We start from the raw sequence: 27,641 nt of genomic DNA, 5'->3' as shown, positions 1-27,641 counted from the left end.
CTATTGTTATAGGCACAGAGGGGTTAATTCTTAATTGTGGCCAACTTGAGAATGCAATACTGTATTACGTCTATAGCCTATTAGCTCAGTGTGATATGCAGTCTAAAAGACACTGAGGATCTGCCTGTCAGCTATCATTGTCGGCTGCTGATTTATGTAAGGCACGGGGGATTAACTCCCACTGATAATTAACTCTAAAAACCTGAAACCTCTTAAGTCAACATAATTAGCAGACTAGATAAGGTTAGCGATCTGCTTGTTAGCTGCTATTGAAACACATAAGGAACGGAGAGGTTGCTTCTCAATAGTGGCTGAACTCAAAACAAACTACTGTGGTTCCTTAATTTGCATAGTCTCTTGATGCAATGTGATAAACAGTCTGAATAACATTAACAGTCTGCCTGTCAGCTATCCTACGGAACGTATAGGGCATGGAGACTGATCTTGATTAGTAATTAGGTTTAAAGATTCCCTAGTCTAGGGAATCTTTAAACCTAAACACTAATCAGGATCAGTCTCCATGTCCTATACGTTCCGTACGATAGCTGACAGGCAGACAGTTTATCACATTGCATCAAAAGGGGGCGGGGCTTAACCACGGCCGGGCCTACCGGTGTATAGTCCGGCTGGCCGGCAGGCCAGTCCGAGGCTGGGCTTAGTGGTTAGCACTTATGCCTTACAGCACTGGGGTCATGAGCTCAATTCCCCACCACCGCTTTATCTGTGTGAAGTTTGTATGTTCTCCCTATGTTTGTGTGGGTTTCCTCCAGGTGCTCCGGTTTCCTCCCACACCCCAAAAACATATTAGTAGGTTAATTGGCTACTATCAAATTGACCATAGTGTCCCTTGGTGTGTGTATGTTGGGGAATTTCTACTGTAAGCTCCAATGGGGCAGGGACTGATGTGAGTGAGTTCTCTGTACAGCTCTGCATACTATATAAATAGCGGATGATGATGCCAGACAGTAGTGCCCCCACTTCATATTATGTGAAATAGAAGTGCCACCAGGAAAATGTAATTTTTAAAGCATCTAACAAGAACAACTCACTGCAGTGATCCGTCCTCAGTTTCTCCAGAGGATAGATAATTAGGGTGGAAGATAAGGAATACGATGACGCTATGTCTTGCGAGACACAGACTAGTGAACCACTCACTGACACCAACAAGTATTTCAGCATGGAGAGTCTCCGTCGCAGACTACCTCCAACATAGGGTGTGCCTGGGCATACACAGCACACCTTGGGCCTCAGTCATTAATGAGAGCAAGGCAAAAAAGGAGTTAATTTGATCCCGGACAAACCATGTTACAATGCAAGGGGTGTAAATTAGTTTATTATTTTGCACATAAAGAAAATACAGGCTTTCTTGTCATCCAGCACACAAATACTTGATAACTTTATTTTTACACTGAGATTTAAAAGTTGATCTAGGACATGCCCTATCCCAACTGTAAATCTGTCCCCATATTTTAAATTTCCTCTCCCTTCAATGCAACATGGTTTTGCCAAAGTGCAAAGTTACTCCTTTTTTTTGTTTTGCTCTCCTTAATGACACAGGCTCCCTGTGTACACGCCTGTGGTTAAAATATATGCTTGTGTACTATACACTAGAGATGAGCGGGCTCGGATATCTGAAATCCGAGCCCATCATCATCATCATCATCATCATTTATTTATATAGCGCCACTAATTCCGCAGCGCTGTACAGAGAACTCATTCACATCAGTCCCTGCCCCATTGGAGCTTACAGTCTAAATTTTCCTACTATAGACACACACTCACACACATACAGACAGAGAGGGAGAGACTAGGGTCAATTTTTTTTTTTTTTTTTTTTTTTTTTTGATTGCAGCCAATTAACCTACCAGTATATTTTTTGGAGTGTGGGAGGAAACCGGAGCACCCGGAGGAAACCCACGCAAACACAGGGAGAACATACAAACTCCACACAGATAAGGCCATGGTCGGGAATCGAACTCATGACCCCAGTGCTGTGAGGCAGACGTGCTAACCACTACGCCACTGTGCTGCCCACAGCCCACCCGAATGTTGCCGATCCGAGCCGGATCCGAGACAGATTCGGGTATTCCCGCCAATTGCAAAACTGAAACCGAGGCTCTGAGTCATAATCCCGCTGTCGGATCTCGCGATACTCGGATCCTATAAATTCCCCGCTAGCCGCTGCCATCTTCACTCGGGCATTGATCAGGGTAGAGGGAGGTTGTGTTAGGTGGTCCTCTGTCCTGCTATATCTCGTGCTGTGCTGTGCTGTGCTGGGGAAATAACAATGCCCTTAGAAGGACACAGCACGGAAATTTTTAAAAAAAGTTATAAAAAAAATAAAAAATAAATAATTATAAAAAAAAGAAATAAAAAAAAAATATCCAAAAACAATCCTGCAGTATAAGTCCATTGGTACTGCAATATTACAAAGTTCACTGATTCTGCAGAATAGACTGGGAATTAGTGGAAATGATTGTTATTAAATGTTATTGAGGTGAATAGAAGCGTAGGAGTGAAAATAAACCCAAAAACTTGATTTTAACACTTTTTATGTTTTTTTCAAAATAAATCCGAATCCAAAACCTTAAATCCGAACCAAAACCTTTCGTCAGGTGTTTTGCGAAACAAATCCAAACCCAAAACCTCAAGCAAATCCGAATCCAAAACACAAAACACGAAACACCAAAAGTGGCCGGTGCACATCCCTACTATACACACAGACGTGCACATAGCACTACAAACTTTTGTCACAAATTGCCAGACAGCACAACAAGTCACAACACCTCACAGAGTATATAAGATTACGTTTAAATCAGGACTCCATAATGGCAATATATACAAATGTGTATGTCACAGACAAAGATAGATAAGTCCATAGCCAATAGTAAGAATGATGGATGTAACTTAAGTAGAACAATTGACTGCAGAGATTCAGAGACTTCCAAGGATGACAGTGATCCGTGTAATTGGTATTGGAATCTGACATACTAATGATATTATTACAGGAATTACATATGTTAATTTAATTCTATTAACAAGCAAAGAGACAGAATTGCTATGGTAACAGTTCCCTTTCAAAATTTTGAGTCTCATTAACCAAATTAAAAGAACACATAAGAAATGCACAATATATTTGTTATGTTTTTATATTATTATTTATAACAGGTTAGTCTTATCCCTTTTTAAAATAAATAAATAAATAATAATAAAAAAAAATGGACAATGGCAACCCTTCCTAAAAGACATAGGACCAGTAGGTTAAGAACCGCCGGTACAACTATACATACCTATCTGAAATACTCATAACAATACAGGGTCATATTAATGTTTCATGTTATTCACACATATGGCAATGATGGTGTCAGGACAGGGCACTGACCGTGGTCAGTCATATGTGACAGCTCTGGTCATTCAGACACCTGGACAAATGGCTGGAAAGTGTCATTCAATTATCAGAGATAATTCATATATTAAGAATGATCAGTGGCCATCAATAGGAGCCTGCATTTCTGGTGATGTCTTTTTTTTCCCTTTAATCTACTGATTATTCAAAATCACCAATTGTGTGGCTGTTTTAGAACTATAAAGGAAAAAACATGCATTCATTACGCTAAATGTACAAAAAGAGGGAAACCAGTAAGAGACAATACAACCTCTAATACTCAGGCAGCCAGCAATACAGGACTGGGTAAATCTGTAGATATGGGGCCTGAGTCATTAAAAAGTGCTAAACGAAACAAAAAAAAAAAAAAAAAGTGTAACTTTGCACCTTGGCAAAACCATGTTGCATTGAAGGGGGGAGGGGGTAAATCTAAAATGTGAAGGCAGATTTATTGTTGGGATAGAGCATATCCTAGATCAACTTTAAATTTCCTTATATGCAAAATAATAAACTAATTTGCACCCCTAGCATTGTAACATGGTTTGTCAAGGAGAAAACTTACTCCATTTTCTGCCTTACTCTCCTTAATGACTCAGGTCCATGGAGTGTATGTCAACAGGGAGATTTCCCCTTACAGTCAAAACAGCTGCTATTTTTCTACATAACGTGGTCACTTGCAATCTTCTGTTGTGGTCTGTGGTTAAAATTGTATTTACCTTTCACTGGAATCACTACTTCATTTATAAACTTGTTTCCATGATATATTACTGCATTCAGAGGCGGAACCAGCGAGCTGTGGGCCCTGGTGCAGGGAAGCGGGGAGGAGGGCACCGGGGCCCACAGCTCACTAGTTCCAACCCAATACATCTGCAATGCAGGCCCCATTATCTCCATGAGCCCTGGGTGCACCGCACCTACCACACCAATGATAGTTCCGACACTGATTGCATATGTGGAGCTTGTACGTTACTCTGTACATGATTTGTCTTTTAGTGACTGGTTATATAGGGAACAACCCTGATGAGAGCACCCTCACCTAATAATTTGCTATTTGCCTACAGCAGTCAAGGAAACCAGTTTCTAAGAGGGGATCATAGGTGGTGGCATGGGGTCACCAGAACAATAATGGCATAACTGTACACAGGCCATGTTAAATACTGTACTTGCTAGGCAGAATACATTTGCTGAAGGAGGTAAACAGTGTAAGTCTTCTTGGATCTCCATTTCAGTTACCATACAACTGATAACAGTTGTCCAAAACTAACTGAACTATATCCACAATACAGATATGATTTACAGTTCTCCTACATATATTAAAGCAGCTGAAATGGAAAAGGACACATCTTTGACAAAATGAATCCCCAAATTAACCTCAGTTCACCTATTGTGTCCCTGTATATTCATGAACAATGAGCTCAGCTTGGAAATGCAGCCATTCTAATAGTTTCCAATGAGCCCTGAAAGAGATGGTCTCTCTGAGCACTACTGAACCTGGAATGGGGAGAAACACTCAGCCATGCCATTCTATGGGATAATCCGTCCACTGTGCTGCACCAGAAAGAGGACAGAATCCCTGCTAATACTTTACAATGTGAACAGGCAAATAAAAGAAATCTGGTCCATATTGTGTAGATTTCACACACATAAATACAGGTATAATAAAGATTATATATATATATATATATATATATATATATATATATATATATATAATATACACACACATATACACATATATATATATACACACACACACACAATCGTAACAGTGATAAATGAAGCATGTAGACCATCCAACAAACACATAGTACACTAAGACATTAAACAGTATTTTTGCAGCCTGGAAATCCTGATAACATAATTAAATCACGTATTAGGAGGTTTCAGAACTTTCCCCATAGACTCAATGTTAAGATAAACAACAAAAATACAGCAACAAAAGTTCAGTTTAAATATAAGAAGAAATAAGAAAAATAAATCCACAAGAAAACCATTTGTGTGCGTTCTTGTTGCCGTCACAATATGATAAAATGATCTGCTTTTTGGATAAGTTATTTTTTTTTAAGGCTAAAAGAGGATGAAAGATGCAGGAAAAACAAACCCGCTTGTGCCCAGGTCATTACTTTAGCCCATACCAGCGCGCCGTCCCAGAGAGACGCAGCATATTTCCCACCACACTAATAAGACAAGACGTGCTAAAAGCAGATTTATGAGCCAGTACCTGAGTTGCTGTAACATAGAGGTGGATTATCCTATTCAATGTGATCTGCAATGTTTAAGTATGGGAATGCATTAACTGCTGTCGGATAGGCACTTTGTATCTGGACAACTTCCAGTTCACATGACTGCATGCTTTCTGTACAGAAAGTGAGACTGCCTCACACACAACGGTATGTGTAATTGTCTATTCTTTCCCACATATCCAAATCTACCACCCATTTCTGTTCTACTAAATATATACATTCCATGTAGTAAGATCCTGAGCTGTTACCTTGTCGGGTTACTTTGTACTGTGGTATCCTCAGACCAAGTACACAGAGCATTACCAGTAATTCTTTGGATATATGTGTATTTCTGGGTGTAAACTTACTGAACTGCGAGTTGCCCAGTAGCTTATGCAGGATAGGGACAGGACTTCTGGTATTCAATGTTACTGTGTCAGAGGTTACAATAATGACATGTTCATCTATCTGTATTCATGCTCTAGAACATCTGGTAATTAATATTGAGCTCATTAGAAAAAAAAAGTATGTTAGTTTATCTTCAGTCACGTAATATCCATCAATGCCTCTGTTGCAAAGATTACTGAAACTAAATGGAGCTTCCAGAGTAATTTTCAGGGCTATACCCTAATGTACAGAGGGTCAGCTACCCTATCTGACCTGCTGGAAGTAGCAAGGGGAAGATTACACTACTCCACTTCTGCTCCATTACAGTTCATTTCTCCTTCTCCTGTCCTATCTATTCCCCTTCTAAACCAATAAGCATGTTTCTGAGCAACCGCGGGTCCAGGCTGAGTGCCTTACTGCCACACTGGAGCGTGAATAATACAGTAGTCCGGTGGCTAATTTACCACTCCCACCCCACCCTATTCCAGTGACTAATTTACCACACACCCTCACTACACTCCGCAGACATCACTCCAGAGACCACTACACTCCGCAGACATCATTCCAGAGACCACTACACTCCGCAGACATCATTCCAGAGACCACTACACTCCGCAGACATCATTCCAGAGACCACTACACTCCGCAGACATCATTCCAGAGACCACTACACTCCGCAGACATCATTCCAGAGACCACTATAATCCGCAGACATCATTCCAGAGACCACTATAATCCGCAGACATCATTCCAGAGACCACTATAATCCGCAGACATCATTCCAGAGACCACTATACTATACAGGTATAATTCCAGTGACGACTATACTATACAGACATAATTTCTGCGGCCACTATATTACACAGACCCTAATCCGGGGCACCGTTTACTATACAAACTCTGTTTCAGAGACCACTGACCCCTATACCATACAAACCCTATTCCGTTGACAACTAACATACAGAGCCCATTCTGGTAATGATTCTACCATATACACCCTATTGACCACCATATAATGTAGATTTCATTTTTAAAACCAGACATCCATGTACCGATTTAAAAAAAAAAAAAAAAGTCAGAATGTGTTGTATCCTCAAACCACACAATTATCTATAAATAATAATAATAATAATAATAATAATAATGAAAACACTACAACGTAAAGGAATATTGTACTATTATTTATATGAAATATCACATACAATAAAAAAAAACCAATTAACATTAGAAATGGAGTTCGTTGTAATCACTAAATGTGATATATTATGTGTCTCACATTAATACTCCATCTTTAATATGAACTGTTTTGGTTTTGCTGTACGATATGACAAATAACGGAATTAGTGAAATAATAACATGCTTTGTAGTCTTTCCTCAATATGTAGTTATAGACAATTGTGTAATTTGTTTAAAGGCTGTGTGCTGTCTTTAAAGTGGAGCAGATTCCTTAATTCTTTCTCCATTATATATTACCTTCAGCCTAGGGTGACAGTCAGGACAGGTATTACATAACACCTTCTACATTCTAAAGTGAATGTGATACGTAACACATATAGAGCACAGCTATTTTAACATCTAGAACCCACAGATTATCAACAGTGAATCTTATGGTAGGACTATTTTCAATAATGCTTTTCTGTTTATTATACCCCGTTTGGCAGCTGGGCTGCATATATTACAGCTACAGAGAACATAACACATGACAATATCTGGATATGTTAGTGATAGACAGGGGATTAACATAACTTTGAATCTAAAAAAGAAATAAAATAAAGGACACAAACAAGGCCTGAGGTTTGGTCAGGCAGTAGAGCTATATCAGGATTCATTTTGGGCTAACAAACCATTGTGTGGTATGTTGCTTAGGTTTTATGTTCAATACTCTTATGGAACAGAAACAGACATGTTAGGATGTATTGGTATTTGGACTCTAGTGTCAAAAATGTCACAGAAATAATGAGGAAGTCGGATTCCAATACGTCAGTTTGTAGAGGGGTCATATGAGGTTACTGGGACCCTAAGGAGCTGCACATCATATGTGCTGTGACAGGACAATGTACCACAGGGCTGCTGAAACTCAACTCCATTTATTTCTGGGAGGAATGATGCTTAGAGCAACATACATTCTTCAGACATTAACGCTCACAGCCAAATCCAACTTACTCAAGACAAGAAAAATCCCTGCTAAAATATGTTTTCATAAAACAACTCTGTACCACGAAGTGCCCATGTACAGACTGCTAAAAAAAAATGTTTCTTTGAAAACTCCCTCCTGTTAATTCAACAATCCGTTATATAAAACCATCTCTTTTGATCATGGACAGGACAAACATGACTCTGTACAGATGATTATCTGGTGATATAAAGAGGTTTGCCTCTTTGATCCAGGCCGTACCTGCTGTGGGAGAGTTGGCATGATGAGACTTTTTTGGCAGATTGAAAATCTGTTCGCCCGGGTCTGGTGGTGGCAAGGCGTCCTGTCCTTGTCGGGCTTCCATGGGATCATACTCTTTGCCATCATAGTTTGCGTCAAAGAATTTCTTGAACCACTGAATAAAATCCAGGTTGTCTTGGAATCGTCCTTTTACCAGTTTTTCCACTGGAATGACCTAGACAGTAACCAGGAAAGTCAGTAACATGTAACATCCACAACATAATGCAGTTATGACTCAATTTGGTATTACAAGTATAGGATCTGGTATCAGGCGTGCTGGGGGTATTCCCAATTACGTGCTTTTCCGCAATTACATTTAAAAATTACCCTTCTTTCTCTATATTGCTAATGTGACTTCAAGCAAATGACCTCTAAACATACGTACAAATTTCTTCACATTAAGTGGCTATTAACTGCATTCACAAATACATATGTGGATTTGTCGGAAATTCAAGAGATTCAGTGAAAATCCACAAAAGTCAGTTTTCCATATATGAAGTTAAAATGTCTTGCTCTGGCTTTAAACAGACTTTCCACTGCAGCTCTGTTAGGAGGTGTATTCTTTTACATCTGAATCACAGATCGTTAAATCCACATCACACAGACAATAGACAAAGGCTATAGGACAAAAAGCTTAAATGAAAAAGAAAAGCAATATGTTATACACTGAACTGTGACATAAGAGAGCAGTGTGTGAATCTACTAATATGTATAGCAGTGGTGCTGAACTTATGTAGAAGATCATTTCTGTTACCCAGGAGACTGTTAGCCTGTCACAGTCTCTGGTGTCTGCACCATCTTTAAAGCAAATATCTTAAAACTTCTCCTTTCATCAAGCCATGAAACCAATTGCATGCTGGACACACACTTTAGTTACTTAAAGTAGTATTTAATACGGTAATACACAGGTTTTGATATGCTTTAACTGGCTCATGACCCCAAGTAATTTAATATATTTAGCTGGTAACACCTAACAGGGATCTAGATAAAAAAAAAAAATCCTTACTGGGTAATGGACATAGTCTGTCATTACCAGGGCCAGACTGGCCATCTGGCCCTTCTGGCAAATGGCAGAAGGGCCGGCCCGACACTTCCCCTGGCTTTTTATTTTTCTGAATGAGGGAGAGGATCGCGCGGGGGGTGGGGATGTGTGCTGCAATTTTTGCGCGGGGGTGCCACGATTTTTGCAAGTGGGTAGCGGGGGTGCCACAATTTTTTCAAGGGGGGGTAATTGTCAGGAGTGTGAGACAGCCAGGGTGAGAGAGTGCAGGAAGAGGACAGAGAGCCATGGGGAAAAGGTGATGCTGGAAGTGGGGTGAGAGAGCCAGGGGGGAAAAGGGGGTGCTGGAAGTGGGGTGAGAGCCAGGGGGAAAAGGGGGTGCTGGAAGTGGGGTGAGAGAGCCAAGGGGAAAAGGGGGTGCTGGAAGAGGGGTGAGAGCCAGGGGGAAAAGGGGGTGCTGGAAGAGGGGTGAGAGCCAGGGGGAAAAGGGGGTGCTGGAAGAGGGGTGAGAGCCAGGGGGAAAAGGGGGTGCTGGAAGAGGGGTGAGAGCCAGGGGGAAAAGGGGGTGCTGGAAGAGGGGTGAGAGCCAGGGGGAAAAGGGGGTGCTGGAAGAGGGGTGAGAGCCAGGGGGAAAGGGGTGCTGAAAGAGGGGTGAGAGAGCCAGGGGGAAAAGGGGTGCTGGAAGAGGAGTGAGAGCCAGGGGGAAAAGGGGTGCTGGAAGAGGAGTGAGAGCCAGGGGGGGAAAGGGGTACTGGAAGAGGTGTGAGAGCCAGGGGGAAAAGGGGTGCAGGAAGTGGGGTGAGAGCCAGGGGGAAAAGGGGGTGCTGGAAGAGGAGTGAGAGCCAGGGGGAAAAGGGGGTGCTGAAAGAGGGGTGAGAGCCAGGGGGAAAAGGGGGTGCTGAAAGAGGGGTGAGAGCCAGGGGGAAAAGGGGTGCTGAAAGAGGTGTGAGAGCCAGGGGGAAACGGGGTGCTGAAAGAGGGGTGAGAGGGACAAAAGGATAAGATGGTGCAGGGGCATAGCTAAAATAAAGTGTAAAGGGAGAGACATCTTAAGAATGGGAATGTCAGGGATGCAGCCATCATAAAACACAAGTAGTAATGAAGTATGGGAATGCACAGAGGGGACAAGTGTTAAAAAAAATTTTTTTAAAAAAAATCAAGCCTTCATACTCCATTCAGGTATATTTTCTATACCCCCACTTCTAAATTTCCACTTCGACCACTGCCCTCGGCCCCTGCTCCCGACTGGCTGTGTGAGCTGACAGCTGCTGATCCCTCCTCGCCCAGCGCGCCCAGTAGAAGAACAGAACACAGGATGCCATAATCAGGTAAGTTCATATATTTTCTCGTGTCCAATGTGTTTTTCACCATCCTTTATTGAACTGGGGGCACTACTGTGTATCCAATGATGTTTAAAACACTATGTATTGCTCATTATTGCGCTGTAATGTTTCTTGCATATTTATCTGTACAGAGATTTTTAATTAAGAGGAAAAAACGCTGATCGTCATACATTTTATCTGTGATTGTGTCAATATATCTATTTTTCTTTGCATTGTAAATGGGGTATTAAGCTGCTCCTGGGATTCATACTCTCAGTATCTGATATGCCGTACCAATTTTTATTTGTGAATGAGTTTTTGTCTGGTCACTACTATTGATTTGGGGCACTACTATGGCATACTGTTATTTGAGGGCACTACTGTATGGCATACTGTTATTTGGGGGCACTACTGTATGGCATACTGTTATTTGGGGCACTACTGTATGGCATAATGTAATTTGTGGCACTATTGTGGCATAATATGATTTGTGGGCACTATTGTGGCATAATATGATTTGTGGGCACTATTGTATGGTATATTATTTGGGGGCACTACTATGCCATAATATGATTTGTGGGCACTACTGCATGGCCAAATATGAATTGAGGGTAATATTATGTGGCATAATATGACCTGAGGGCACTGCGATGAGCTGGGGGCACTATGGTGTGGCATAATATGAACTTGTGCCAAAGGCAAGTCTCTCATTGTTGAATATGACGGGAGCCCAATGAAGTTGCTGTACTGGGGCCCAAAATTCCTCGTCGGCCCTGCCTGTGAGTCAAGGGGGTAGACGTCTCCAGGTAAATAATCCAAATGTTTCCTTTCTAATCAAACTGATGGATCACATCCAATTATCTCTCACCCACCTCCTTTACCCCCCTTAATTTATATACTGCGTTATTTAAAATGACTAGAAAAGACGCATATACAGTTACTGTAGTAAAAAAAACATTTTTCTCTGACATTTTGCTGTAGATGGAAATACTTGTAATGTGGCCGTGTGGGTTCAAATGATCGTTCAATAGTTATGTTTTTTCTGATATATTTGTTAGAGTTTTATTTCATGTGGAATGATTCATGAAAATTCTTCCATTACTATTTAATTGAGGGAAAAGGGTACCTGTTATCTATATGTGTGTAAGTATTCTGTTGTTGCTATTTTGTGGGAGATTTCAAAATAGCAAAACATTGGTTACCTACAGTGGCACCTGTATAATTGGTGGTATTGCTGTAGTATGGGGTGACGTACTGGTGGCAATGTTGTAGTGTGTTTGGGGCTTAGTATTGCTAATAAGTAGGAGAGAGTATTGCTGTAATGTGGGGGGTGACTACGGTTGCTGTAATGTGGGGGGTGATGACGGTTGCTGTAATGTGGGAGTGATGCTGGTTGTTGTAATGTGGGGGGGGGGGGGGTAATTCTGGTTGCTGTAATGTGTGGGGTCACAACGGTTGCTGTAATGTGGGAGTAATGCTGGTTGTTGTAATGTGTGTGGGGGGGGGGGGGGGTGATGCCGGTTGCTGTAATGTGGAGGTGATGCCGGTTGCTGTAATGTGGAGGTGATGCCGGTTGCTGTAATGTGGAGGTGATGCCGGTTGCTGTAATGTGGGGAGTGATGCCGGTTGCTGTAATGTGGGGAGTGATGCCGGTTGCTGTAATGTGGGGAGTGATGCCGGTTGCTGTAATGTGGGGAGTGATGCCGGTTGCTGTAATGTGGGGAGTGATGCCGGTTGCTGTAATGTGGGGAGTGATGCCGGTTGCTGTAATGTGGGGAGTGATGCCGGTTGCTGTAATGTGGGGAGTGATGCCGGTTGCTGTAATGTGGGGAGTGATGCCGGTTGCTGTAATGTGGCAAATGATGCCGGTTGCTGTAATGTGGCGAGTGATGCCGGTTGCTGTAATGTGGCGAGTGATGCTGGTTGCTGTAATGTGGCGAGTGATGCCGGTTGCTGTAATGTGGGGAGTGATGCCGGTTGCTGTAATGTGGGGAGTGATGCCGGTTGCTGTAATGTGGGGAGTGATGCCTGTTGCTGTAATGTGGGGAGTGATGCCTGTTGCTGCAATGGGAGTGATGCTGGTTGCTGTAATGTTTGGGGGGGGGGGGGGGGTAATGCTGGTTGCTGTAATGTGGGTGGGTATTGATGTAGTATGAGTGTGTGGGGGGGGGTTATTTACTGCTGTAATTTTGGTACAAATAATGTGGGAGTGATGCTGGCTGCTGTAATGTGGGGGGGGGTAATTCTGGGTGCTGTAATGTGGGAGTAATGCTGGTTGTTGTAATGTGTGTGGGGGGGGGGGTAATGCTGGTTGCTGTAATGTGTGTGTGTGTGTGGGGGGGGGGTAATGCTGGTTGCTGTAATGTGGGGGGGGGGGTGATGTCGGTTGCTGCAATGTGGGGGTAATGCTGGTTGTTGTAATGTGTGTGTGTGGGGGTAATGCTGGTTGCTGTAATGTGGGGGGTGATGCCGGTTGCTGTAATGTGGGGGTGATGCCGGTTGCTGTAATGTGGAGGTGATGCTGGTTGCTGTAATGTGTGGGGTCACAACGGTTGCTGTAATGTGGGAGTAATGCTGGTTGTTGTAATGTGTGTGTGTGTGTGGGGGGGGGGTAATGCTGGTTGCTGTAATGTGGGGGGGGGGGGGGTGATGTTGGTTGCTGTAATGTGGAGGTGATGCCGGTTGCTGTAATGTGCAAGTGATGCTGGTTGCTGTAATGTGTGGGGTCACAACGGTTGCTGTAATGTGGGAGTAATGCTGGTTGTTGTAATGTGTGTGTGTGGGGGTAATGCAGGTTGCTGTAATGTGGGGGTGATGCTGGTTGCTGTAATGTGTGGGGTCACAACGGTTGCTGTAATGTGGGAGTAATGCTGGTTGTTGTAATGTGTGTGTGTGTGTGTGTGGTGGGGGTGATGCTGGTTGCTGTAATGTGGGGGGGGGGGTGATGCTGGTTGCTGTAATGTGTGGGGTCACAACAGTTGCTGTAATGTGGGAGTGATGCTGGTTGTTGTAATGTGTGTGGGGGGGGTAATGCTGGTTGCTGTAATGTGGGGGGGGGGGGGGGGGTGATTGTCGGTTGCTGTAATGTGGAGGTGATGCCGGTTGCTGTAATGTGGAGGTGATGCCGGTTGCTGTAATGTGGAGGTGATGCCGGTTGCTGTAATGTGGAGGTGATGCCGGTTGCTGTAATGTGGAGGTGATGCCGGTTGCTGTAATGTGGAGGTGATGCCGGTTGCTGTAATGTGGAGGTGATGACGGTTGCTGTAATGTGGGGGGTGATGCCTGTTGCTGCAATGGGAGTGATGCTGGTTGCTGTAATGTGGGGGGGGGGGGGTAATGCTGGTTGCTGTAATGTGGGTGGGTATTGATGTAGTATGAGTGTGTGGGGGGGGGGGTATTTACTGCTGTAATTTTGGTACAAATAATGTATTGTTATGGAATTTATTGATGTGATTGAGGTACTAATAATGCAAGTTTGCGGGTCATTAGGAGAAATAAATACCCCCCACACAAACACATACTCATACTACATCACGTTGTACTGCACCAGCAACGCGCACTACCTCAGCATCAGTGTGCAACAATATAGTACATGAAGCCCACAACCTGTGGGCCTGTGGGCTTTAAATGCCAGGGCTGATTTTTAGTCCCAGTCCGGCCCTGGTCATTACAATATATATATGCAAAGAGCTAAACATGTAAACAGAGACTTCAATCAGGCAGGCAGTCCCCCTCCCCCATTGTCTTGTCAAAGTACACCTGACAGGGATGAGAGCCCCCTAACCATTACAGACAATAATAACCTATAAACAGTATCTGAGAAACTGCTCGTATCACCACAGTAAAGAAAAAAACAAGCGATGCTGAGGACACGGTTCTAGCTCTACGGAATACGTTAGATTCTCAATTAAATTACAACAGTTGACAGAAAAACATAAGACCTAGAGAATAGGCACCATCAAAATCATTTTCAATTTATTGATATTTCAGAGACCATTAGGGATACACACCTAATCAGTACATCAGGTCAAAGCTAGTACCAGCATTAAGTGTCCAAGAGGACATGGAGTCTCTACAAATGAAAAGACCCCATCACATAAGACAGAAGAGGGATTGAGCCACAACTAACCCAGGCCTGTCATAGCCAAATTCCTCAATTATAGAGCAAAAGAAAAATATTTGATGGCATATGGGAGGCAGAAACAACTAACTGTTGAGGGCAATAGTCTTCTACAACGGGCAAACATGTGTCTCTGAAGACCGCTCTGTGGCCACATTTCTTACAAGCAGGCCGGCGGAACGCGTGAAGCGGAGTAAGCAAGGCGGGGTGCCAAGACTGAGGGGTCCTCCCCCCGCCTGCCTTTCCTGCTTGTCACCTCGGCTTGAGGTGAGGGACAGACAGCAAAGTTGAAAAAGGTAGAAAAAGGGGGGGGGGGGGGGCAGACAGCAGGGTTGAAAAATGAGAGGGAGAGGGGGAGAGGGACAGCAAGTAATGGAGGCATGTGACAAGGGGGCAGCGTGTGATGAAGGAGGTGGCACCATGTGGTGCAGAGGGCACAACCAAACTAATTTGTCAAAAAATTAAAGTCTTTTTAGAAAGAATACATATTCCTCATTTATGTTAGTCATAAAGCAATTCAGGTTTTCTGTTTAATGTATTTATATTACTTTCTTTATTGAAGTGTATTATATGATTTGTATTAAAAGAAAAAGCATTATTGAATGAACAAATAATTTATAAAAGGGCACAAATATTTTTTTTTTTGCAGGGGGCGCCCGACATGCTAGCACCAGCCCTGCTTACGCACATCAATAGTATAAGGGCCACCAGCTAGAGCGACTCGATCTCCACACCGCTGGTTGGTTTTATGGATTTTACAATTAGAAATTAGTGGTAAATTAACCAGGTAGTGTTTAAACCACAGATAGTGATTTTCAGTCAGCCCGATAATATGTTATGCAACAGTTACTGTTTAAGATGAAAATTGGACAAGACACAAGGGTGACCGGATGGATTTTTTTTTTTTACTTTAAACATGGGAGAGTTTCATGAATACTTTACAATTCAAAATAAAAGGAGCAGATCTGGTATGAAGCTTGAACCTATACGAAAGACCAACGGATATATATATATATATTTTTTTTCAGAATTATTTTTATTGCGGTATTTAAATGGTAAGGGAAAGGGATACAGAAAAAAGGAAGGGAATGAGAAGGGTACATAGTGGAGAGTATGAAGTGGCATTAGTGCATGAGGGTTATTATACAAGGCATACTTCAGGCAGATAAATAAGCTAGGACCAAGCTATTGCATGTCTCACGGACAACGGATATTCTTTTGACTAAATGGAGGATGGTCCATAGCGGTCACCATGTGTCTCAAAAACAGGCCAAAGGGGAACTACAGGCCCCATTTAAAGTAATGGCTAATACATTTGTTATATTATTAAGTTATCACACAAGCTCATGTTCTCATACTTAAAATGAAATTACAACAATCTTCCAGTGTATTCATGTTCTAGCAATCAGATCTTTGCAGATCATGCAATATTTTCATCCAAATTCCATATATATTATATTGTACTACTTTCAAAGTAATCATACAAGAAAATATTTTATTACGTAAAGGTTTATGATATTGACAACAGACTTGTATTTATTATACCACATAAGTAATAAGTATTATGTATTTTAACACAGACTACTGTGAGATACTCTATAACCTTGATGTAATGTTGAATTGCTTCAATAAAGGCAAAACTTTTTTTTTTTTTTTCTTATGCACCTAAACTGGAAGAAACAACGCATGTTAATCATCTTTTTGTATGCAAGTTGCTGGTTGTACAAACAAGTTATGTTTTGGCTTGCGGTTCCAGTTCACCCACCACTTTAAAACCACAAAACTATGAGCACCAATAGACAAAACACTACTGCTTATCTTCTGAGAGTTGGATAACAAGAGAGCCATGTTAACAAGCGATTAGATATTTACAGTTATCAACAGACAGTATATTTTGGGATTGTCAGTTGAGTAGTGAGCCTGTCTATTACATTAGGTCATACAGCACATTCATGTAATTCTTATTGCTGAAATAATCCTTATTGACGAGCGCCATTATCTAGCATTTAATTTTAAATTCAGTTTCCCTTTAAGCATTTTAACAAAGCCAGGGCTTTAAAATAGAACTGATACTGCAGTTATGTATTGATTCTTTTTAAAACCAAGACAGTGCAGTCAGAATAACTAATATCTGTTCAAGAGGTAAACTTCTATCAAGGTCAGAGAGGTTCAAAATGGGCCGTCACTCACATACAAGGATGTGATAGTTGTAGGACATAGTGTATGTGCGGTTGTCCAATATTTATCGCTCTCCAAAATATATATATATAGATAGATCGATAGATCGATCGATAATAGATCGATAGATAGATATTACAACAGTGATGGCTAACCTGTGACACTCCAGGTGTTGTGAAACTACAAGCCCCAGCATGCTTTGCCAGTAGATACCTAGCTGATAGCTGGCAAAGCATGCTGGGGCTTGTAGCTTCACAACACCTGGAGTGTCACAGGTTAGCCATCACTGTCCTACAGCTATCACATCCTTGTATGTGAGTGACGGACCATTTTGAACGTCGCTGACCTTGATAGAAGTTTACACACACACACATATATATATATATATATATATATATATATATATATATATATATATATATATATATATATATATATATATATATATATATATATATAGTCAAAAGTATATGGACACCTCTTCTAATTAGTGGGTTTGGCAATTTCAACCACACCCATTGCTAACGGACATAAAATCAAGGACACAGCCATGCAATCTCATTAGCAGCAGGAAGGTCGTACAGAAGAAATCAGTGACTTGAAATTTCATTTCTACTAGTAGACCCAAAGCTAGATGGAGCTTATGCTAGGCAGTTAGCAAGGCACTCTTAGACAATAGCACGGTATAATACGAAGATACTAGACTTGCTAGGAGAATCTGCTGTGTATCTTGAGAAACAATCTTCATATTCTTCATTTACCAGATGTGGTTTTTGAAGCTATTTTAGGATACTTAAATATTTACCTGAGATACCAAGCATTGGCTAAATCTACCTCCTTATTATAACCAATACAGAATCTTAGGCGCATCCAGCGAATTTTAATAGCACACATTGTTTTAGGATTCACACAATCCAATTGTTTTATTTTATATTTTGCTGATTTATTCAGTCACTAAAAGTTAAGTTTTATGAGTTCTATTTTCTCCTGAATAAGAATAGAGAGCATGAGTGCACCTATTTTAGTCTCTTTTTTTTCTTGATCATATATCATACCTCAGTGCATAGGTGGCACCCCGTTAGAAATTATTACATGGTATTACCTGTACTACAGCAATTAATGGGTTTATGTTCTCTATCACTTGTGCGACAGGTATAGGCCTCCCTTCCCTCTTTCTGTATCCTTCTAGTTATTCTACAACCCTGTATATTACTCATCAGATCTTCATGCATTACATCACCCCTGTGCTCAGGGATTTATTTATTTGCCCTTGACTCTACAACTGTAAATATAGATCCAATGCATTTCCAATGAAAAGGTGATGCATTTCAAGTTTAGTAAAGTCATTGAGCGGCAAGAGATAATTGAAACCGCTCTTACATTGCCAAAGTAACAAATCCTGCAGCCTCATCCAGAGTATGACATAAAAGCTTCCGCATATTGTCGATTGGTTTCAGTATATTTCTTGTGGTAGGAAGAAGGGTGTATGTTACAGAAGGACACGTGCCCTATAGATTATATATGTGCTACCTGTTATTTCTGTCAAAGTGGCTTTAATGGAGCTGCTACCATTATGGGAGGAGGCTGGACTGTGATATGGTACAGAAAAGCTACGTAGCGTTGAATGGCATTGCTGTGTATCAGGACTAGAGGTAAGAGTACTAGCTGCCCCTTCTTACCAGGTGGGGTTGGAAGGGCATCAGGCATAGGAGAAGGATGTTAAGAGTCAGTACCTGGGAGTGTAGCACTGCATTGTGACAAGAAGAAGCAGCAGCCTTAGTTCCCCTACTGGTAGTGCCAGTCCTGTGTGTACTCCCATGTGCCAGATGCTTTTTTTTTCGCCAAAACCTATTTTGTGGTAAAACAGAGGACACATTCTACCACTTTGATAGTTGCCCACTGGATGGCACTGTTCTATTGGCCTCTATGGTACCAAACCTTAGCCCCTTACACACAGATGTGCAGAGACACAGTAATCCTGTGCACAGCAACATATGCCTAGATAATTACAGAACATTTATACAAAGACCAAAAAAAAAAAAAAAAAAAAGAGGGCATGTGCACTTTATAATGCAGCATTTTAGCTGAATGTATTTTGAGTTAATTCTAGCACAGGTTTAGGCAATATGGGCTGTATGGCTGTAGGGCTTGGTGGAAGTCCCACACCCTGTGAAGAAACACTGGTTGTCTAAGCATGTTTGAGAATAACCTATTCAATAAAAGAAGCCTGGTCCTGTGAAGATTCTGCTGCAGTGCAATTTTCCCAGGAGATGCAGATCACGCTCTGGCACTCAGCCCTCTACTATTTTAGTCACTGTATGGTCAGACAGCAATTTTCCCAAAACCTTCAGCAGACAGCAAGAGAGGGAGAATGAACAGTTATTTTTGGCAATGTCCTACCTTATCGACATTCATTCTTTTAAATGAAGCTTGCAGCAATTTAAAATTGTGAATGTACTCGTGCTCCAGCTTGGCTTGAAATTTGACCTTCTTTAGACTTATGCACGCTGGGAAGAGCATGTCCATAAACTGGCAGTAGGCAGCACCTGGGGAGACAAGCCAAGAGAATTAGACACAGTGAATTAACAGACTGGAACAGTAGTGTGCTGTCATCACAAAGTCATCAAATGTGTTATCCAACTCTTTATGTAGGAGAACAGCTAATGTGTTCTAAGAAAATAAAGACTTTTGTTACTACCATCGTTCCTGGGATGCCATGTATTGCCAGTGTTTGGTCATGGGAACTTGTTTCCTGCAATAAATAGGTGTGTAGACTTCTATGTAGACAACATTATAAACATCAGTTTATTTATATAGTGCCCCCATATTACAAAGTGCTCTCCCTGCCACACTGGAGCTTACATTTGAAAACATTTCTATTATAGAACACATTTCAATTTTGAAATATATATACGTGTTAAAGTACTGGCTTATATGGTGTCCAAACTTTTGCACATGCCACATTTTTAATCTATTAAACACAGCCAATAAATACCAATTATACATTAGATGTGTAGAAATACGTGGGGCCTGAGTCATTAAGGAGAGCAAAGCAAAGCAAAGCAAAGAAAAGGAGTACCTTGGCAAAACAATGTTACTTTGGAGGGGGAGGTAAATTTAAAATATGGGAACAAATTTATAGTTGGGGTAGATCAACTTTAAATTTTAGTGTAAATGTAAAGCCATCAAGTATTCGTGTGCTACTTAAAAAAAACAGCCAGTATTTTCTTTATCTGCAAAATAATAAACCAATTTACACCCCTTGAGTTGTAACACGGTATGTCCAGGAGAAAATGTACTCCTTTTTTTGCTTCTCTCACCTTAATGACTCAGGTCCGTCATATTTAAGTTTGTGCCAACATATTTTCACTTAGTAATTCAATGCAACATGACATTTGACATGGGGTGCCCAACCAATTGCATACAATATATATTTATACACACACACTGTAATGTGAATGATTGTGTTCAGCTAGATCAGATGAAGGCAACCTGTACATGGGGACTACAATGTATACCTATTATTAATATTAAATATTTTGTCTAGCTGTATAAAATCACAATGTTTTATAGGGTCAGAGTTTGTTGAACATAGAATATAATGCTCTGGGTATAACTGTGTATTTCTCATAGATCTCAGTTTATGTCCCAATTAAATATCATAAAAAGAGAATTAGGCTGTTTGATCTGTGTAAGTATGGGAACTTTATGAATCATATTTTCCTTCCCTTCCAGTTGGAAATTCCAAAGTGGCTGAGATCCAGGAGTGAGTACAATCCTCATGTGCAATACTACCAAAGCTGGGTTACTTTGATTCATACATAACATATACTGCCTGAGATGAGATACGCCATCTGTCCCATTATTTCTGGATCAAACAAACCAAGCTCCCCACTGAAAGATACTCCAGCCGTCATGTACAATCTGCTGACTGAGTGGCTTCAAATGGGGGAATTGAGCAAAACACATAAAAGCTACATTTTGACACTCCAAATATTACATGGACTTCTGTGTACACTCATCACATAGCCACATATAATGGGAAACAAATGAATTTCATGGTAAGTCTAGGATTACAGACCTCCCAACTTGAGCAGGGTAGACATGGAGTAAAGCAGTACAATTCCTGGAAACACACTCTCTGGTTGGTGCTGTTGTATTCCCATTTATGAAGATAACAGCATTTAAATTAATATTTTTTAGTATCTCATCATATATTTAAGGACTCGCATAAAAGAAAACACAATGTATATCCACAGCATTGCAGATGGCAAGAGAGCTACTTCTTATTTCAAAACACCAGATAAACCACTAAACAAGTAACAACATACATGGGAATGCTATTGTAAACACAGACGCCGACAGGAGGAGAGTGTGAAGAGTTACCAAATGTAGTGTACTAATTGTATCATATATGCGGTGTAGCATACTTTTATATGTACAGAGATTTACAGTCAGTGCAGGTATCGGTGCACACCCCTCCCCTAACCATATGCTGTGGCAATTTGTAGGATGCCATAGGGACTTTGAGAACAGGACAATACATTTTCCATGTGCATGGCCAGCGAAAGTGAAAACATCCCCCCCACCAGACCTTACCCCCTTGTACTTTGCTCACATTTTTTGGCTTTTTTTTTTTTTTTTTTTAATTATGATGAATATATGTGCCATGTGTGCCTTACTGTATTGGTGTACTTATAGCTTGTTATGCAGATTCTGTAATACTTTATGCTGTGATTTTTATTCCTGGTTTTACAAGACCTTTACGGTGGCAGATTTTTCAATATTGTTGTAGAGTCCCGTATTCAGCTGCATCGTCAAATAGAATGAATATTCACCTCGACCACCTCATTTTCTTGCACCTAGTCCATACTAGTATAAATAACCCACAATAAAAGGAGTTTGTCTCTCTTCTTCATCTTGTGTGTTAAGCTATATCGGTAGTTTAGAAAACACGAGGGACGGCTGGAGCCTATCCATAAGAGATTGTTGGAAGGTACGCAGCATGACATGGTTAGCCATTATGTGACTGCCATAACCACAATTATTATTTGGGGGTTTATATCTGAACACAACTATCTATTGTGCAATATTTATTTTGTCCTTTCATTTGTTCTGGCAATGCACTGCACAACTGACTGTTATAATAATGTGAGAGTGAAAGGAATACAATGACAGCTGGGAACTTTTACAAAACCATATATTTCAGGACACACAGTACAAGGAGAAAGAAAATTAATAAATAATCAAACATATTTGTCTGTGCGCCAACTTGCAGAACAAAAACATTCAGCAAGCAGGAGAAAGTTTTCATCACATTACAATGCAGCTTACTGTATAATAGCAGATTAGAAAATAAACACTGATAACAGGTGGCTGGCTTTCTATAGAGATACTGGTAAAGCAATTGGCAATACTGTACGTTCTGCAGTAATGACTAATAACGCTGTATCAGAGGAACTATCCAAGGACCCGTTAAATGATTGCATTCAAATTATTTAACCTCCAACATGTTACACATAAAATACGATGCACGCAGGCAACTCATTCAGCCCCTCAGTATGGATTCTTGCTTGCAGAAACATTTCTACTGCAAAATAAGGGAGCTTAGAGGGAGGCATCAGAAAAAAAAAAACAGTCCCGATAAATATAATGGCAGTTCTGTTAATGATCATTGAAAACTATAGATATATACATAAATAGATCTAAACAATAGACCAATAATATGTATACAGATGCCAATAATAAATACACAAATTAGCTGAGCGCTCATTGGCTTTGATTCCCTATCTGTTAGTACGAAGTTATTGCAATTGGCAATAAAGAGTATATAGAAATAATTTAATATAGATAAAATAATATAGGTTACAAAATGCAGTAACCCACTTAGGTGTTAAAACATACAATCAAAATACTAAAAACAGACTCAAATCTAAGCAAAAAAACATATACAATACATATGGTATTGAACAGACAGTGAAAATGAGTAACGATAATAACAGTCTCAAGTTGATGTATACGTAGTGAGTGTCGATGGGTGATTACGTATAGTGGACACGCCCACTATACGTAATCACCCATCGACACTCACTACGGAGATCCACACAGACGTTAAGTCTGTACAACTGCACTATACAGCAACTAGCAGAGCTTTCATCTGCCCCGTCGCGCGGCTAGGCTCCGATGGGACACAAACAGCAAGTATATTTTATCCGGTTTGAATACCACGGAATATCCTCATGTTCACATTCATACCCTATACCGGGACGGAGATTAGCTAAGGAGGATCCATACATAGATCTATGCCCTCTACTAACTTTTAATTATTGGGTCCTTTTTGAACACCTTTTCGTTATACTCAATCTGGATTATTTTGCAACTCATGATAAGACCAATTCCATGAGGTTGTTTGGAGGTTACTGATTTTATGGACATACTAGCCTAACAAAGGAACAAACGTGATGTATACATCAACTTGAGACTGTTATTATCGTTTCTCATTTTCACTGTCTGTTCAATACCATACGGATTGTATATGTTTTTTGCTTAGATTTGAGTCTGTTTTTAGTATTTTGATTGTATGTTTTAACACCTATGTGGGTTACTGCATTTTGTAACCTATAATATTTTATCTATATTAAATTGTTTTATATACTCTTTATTGCCAATTGCAATAACTTCGTACTAACAGATAGGGAATCAAAGCCAATGAGCGCTCAGCTAATTTGTGTATTTATTATTGTCTTATGAGGAAGGGATACCCTCAGCTGGTGCAGCTCTTGCTCAACACCCTAGAGAGCGCGATCCTTCCAAGCCATAATGTATACAGATGCCGTCTCCTGGGGTAGACAGGGCACTTTTCCACACCACAGATATAAAACGTCACAGCAGTACAATGTTCTGGTACAACTAGCCTCAGCTACTTTTATTAAAGAGGAAAAACAAACAAAATAATCCCTGGCCTGCCTGGCTCTAATACATTTGACAAATCATCTCTAAGTGTAGAAGGATCTAAGGTCCAGCTCACAAACAGACAGCAGTTGGCAAGTTTAGTTCACTTACAAACAACTAGCAGTTTCCTCTGTCTATAGAGGACTAAAGCCTCTTTCCCCAGGTGTTAAGAAAATGACATCCTTTTAAAACTATGCAGGTGCAACTAATAATTAGCCTGCTGTCTGAATGGCAGGTCAGAAGACTAAAAATGGTCCTACTGAATAGAGGCCCTCCCGTACTCTCTATATACTCCAGCGAACACCAGACACGGCTCTTACCAGGCCCAAAGCCATTGGAAAGCTGTCTATCCAATACCAACAATTTCCCCTGGAGTTCAAAACACATAGGTGAGAAACCTGGGAATTTCATACAGTCCATTTTGCTAGTGATTCTGTCACCCAAAAACATGCCCCCTCTGCATGATACATCTGTAATTTTTGACTTGAGTACAATTTCATCTGGGGTCATGTCGCTCAAGAGCTTCCAGAAGCCATCATTGACGTCAGGTGGAACAGGCTGAGCAAAGGCACACAGATTGAATTTGGTTTTTGCCAGGTTTGGCTTTATTGCCCCTTTGGTTTAGCTTACATGTCTTCAAGTGTCACCACAGGTATTTTCTTGCAATCAAGCCTTGGCAAGCAGCACAGTGCATGAAACCTTCGGGAACCATCTCTTTGTCTGGTAGTTTGCATGGAATCAGAACACAGTGTCCTGTCCTTGTCACCACAGAGTTGTGTGCAAAGTTGCCTCTATTCAGAAGATGTGCAAATTACGTGCAGGTTTCTTTCGAGTGCTTGGGAAATTGCATGGCCCAGGCAACTTGAGTCTCATTACAGTGAACATGACCGATACGCTGGACCATTTTTGATAAGGGCTACTCACAGTACTGACAGTACAGCTTTTTGTTACCCACCCTGAAGCCATAACTTCTTTTTTTGGACAGTGTTTGGACAGACACTGCTTCATCTTTCCAGTCTTCTGTGTTTAAAATACAGCTGCCATGAGGTCAAGAATTGGTGTTCATTGAACGTCTGTGTTCCTTCGCTTTTTTACACTGTCGCGAAATGGCGCAACAGTACCGATGTCTGAACCACTCTACTCTGAAGTGTCAGGGGCACAGTCCTCTCCACTGCTCTCCAGTCTATAGTCAGAGCCACCACTGGGTTGTGTCAGGCTCCACTGTCCTCACTTTACTTTCAGCAGGAGAAGGATGTGACCCTGTCTTATCCCCATTATGTGTATAAGAGCAGGAAATCTTCACTTCCGGGTCGTAGTCAAACATGTGTATATACCATCTAGGGGTGTCATGCACATAGTTTCCCATCCATGTCAGACACACACTCACACTTTTGGTTCGACAAAAGTGCCCAAGGGGACATGTCAGATTTTGATGCCAACAATGCAAGGTCCCCTGCATTGACTAGCATTGGTAAGTTTCATGGGGACCTAATTTTTGTCCCCACAGTGTTGGTGTGCAAACAGGTCAATGTCACCACAAGTATAGAAGTGCAAACACGCACAGTATGTTCTTTTGATATAAAAAAAATTCCTGTCTAAAAAAAACAAGCAAATCAATAATTCTTCAGACGTAGCTACTAAAAAATAAATAAATTGTTAGATACAAATCTTGTTAAATAATATGGGATTTTCCATCCATCAATTTGTGATCTGGGAATAGAGAAAAGTAAAATATTTGGTTTAGGGAAGAAAGAAAATGGTATTTATCCTTATATGGTTTTCTTTACTTTGAATAGATGGTTTCCTGACTGCACATTTTTTTAAGACTGGCAGATCTATTTATTCTAATAGAGTGACCATCATATATACTAAAAAAGAATACGTGAGCTTGGGGGAATTCATTCATAACAGATATTAATTGTACTTTCTACGGAAGGCAAAAATTATAGACCTGAATAATCCCCTCTGAATCTAAATCTCAGCTTGTTGCAGACAAGTCCAAGTACATTTCACACCCTTTCACATAGGTACTTGCTAGACGTTCCCACACTATTTAATGTGATAAAAACTCAAGGTAAAAAGAGTAACAGGCTTACTGTACCAAATGGGCCTTATGGCTGGTGCACTGGGCCACAAAGGATTACAGCAACTGCCTACTGCAGCAGTGACACAACTGTTGTGTTATCAGCTCATTTATGAAAAGTCCAAGAACAAAACACTGAGTTGACCACCTACCTACACTTCTTACTCCATTACCTGCAGTCAGTAGACCAAACACAGATGTAACCTTTTTTTCCTATCCTGCCCACAATCATGCATTTCATGTGAATGACAAAATTATTCTCTGTACAGCTCTGCGGAATTGGTGGCGCTATATAAATGGTGATGAAGATGATGATTCCAGCAATATTCCTGATGGGAAAATAGGGAGAAGATAGGCTACTCTTTGATCTTCCCAAATGCCACCCAATTTGGAGAAGACCACAAGACTAATCTAGCAAGCCATGCCCCCTTCAGCTACTAAATATAGGGACTGTTGGCAGGTATGAAAATACATTCCCTTTATAACCCTTTCCCTATACGTTTTTCCTTCCCCTAAGGTGTTGTATCCCTACTCCAAGTTTTTTGCTGATCTGTAGTAAAAAATATATAATTATTATTATATGTATTGTTATGCAGCACCATACATGCAGAACTCCTCGATCATATGGGCTCAAACCCGCACCTGTTCCTCATAGAAACCTGCAGGATTTTATATAATGTATCATATTTTAGTTTAGTTTTAAGATCAAAAATTAGGTGTAGAAGTTATACAATAAATATCTTGTGTTGTTTTAAAACGGAACAAAAAAACCGATATTGCCCAACACAGACATTTTGATAGAATATTTTAATACTAATATTTCAAATGTAGTACACCCACCAGATGAAATCAAAATACTGATACTGATCACTAAGCATCAGATATATGTGTACATGACAAGGGAAAGGGAGAGCAGGAGAGTGATCAGCCACAACATTAAAACCACTGACAAGTGAAGTTAATAACATTGATTATCTCCTTACAATAGCACATGTCAAGGGGTGGGATATATTAGGCAGCAAGTGAACAGTCAGTTCTAGAAATTGATGTGTCGGAAGCAGGGAAAATGGGAAAGTGAAAAGGATCTGAGTGACTTTGACAAGCACCAAATTGTGATGACTAGACAACTGGGTAGGAGCATCTCCAAAGCGGCAGGTCTTGTGGGGTGTTCCCAGTATGCAGTGGTTAGAATGTACCAACAGTGGTCCAAGGAAGGACAATTGGTGAACAGACGACAGGGTCATGGGCGCCCAAAGCTCACTGATGTGTGCAGGGAGCAAAGGTTATAGCCCATCGGATCCAATCCAACAGAAGATCTACTGTAGCACAAATTATTGAAAAAGTTAATGCTGGCTATGATAGAAAGGTGTCAGAACACACACAATGCATCACATCGTGCTGTGTAGCTGCAGAGTGCCCATGCTGACCACTATCCACTGCTGAAAACGCCTACAATGGGCACGTTAGTGCCAGAACGGGACCATGGAGCAATGGAAGAAGGAGGCCTGGTCTGATGAATCATGATTTCTTTTACATCATGTGGACGGCAGGGGGCACTA

The 27,641-nt window shown here is 40.9% G+C and overlaps 1 protein-coding gene across 2 annotated transcripts in view; it reads right to left on the bottom strand.

Annotated features, from left to right (window-relative positions):
• Positions 1-27,641, bottom strand: part of MAPRE2 (microtubule associated protein RP/EB family member 2) — a 124,120-nt gene that overhangs the window by 12,191 nt on the left and 84,288 nt on the right. For both annotated transcript variants that reach the window (XM_075213490.1, XM_075213489.1), the window contains exons 3-4: positions 19,449-19,594; positions 8,390-8,603 (exon numbers count right to left, since the gene is read on the bottom strand). In XM_075213490.1, coding sequence (XP_075069591.1) covers positions 8,390-8,603; positions 19,449-19,594 — 360 coding nt within the window. The remainder of the gene's footprint in view (positions 1-8,389; positions 8,604-19,448; positions 19,595-27,641) is intronic.

Source organism: Mixophyes fleayi, chromosome 5 (genome assembly GCF_038048845.1).
Source record: "Mixophyes fleayi isolate aMixFle1 chromosome 5, aMixFle1.hap1, whole genome shotgun sequence".
Taxonomy (NCBI): domain Eukaryota; kingdom Metazoa; phylum Chordata; class Amphibia; order Anura; family Limnodynastidae; genus Mixophyes; species Mixophyes fleayi.
The sequence above is the reverse complement of the archived record's forward strand: the minus strand, read 5'-3'. Positions and strand labels throughout refer to the sequence as shown.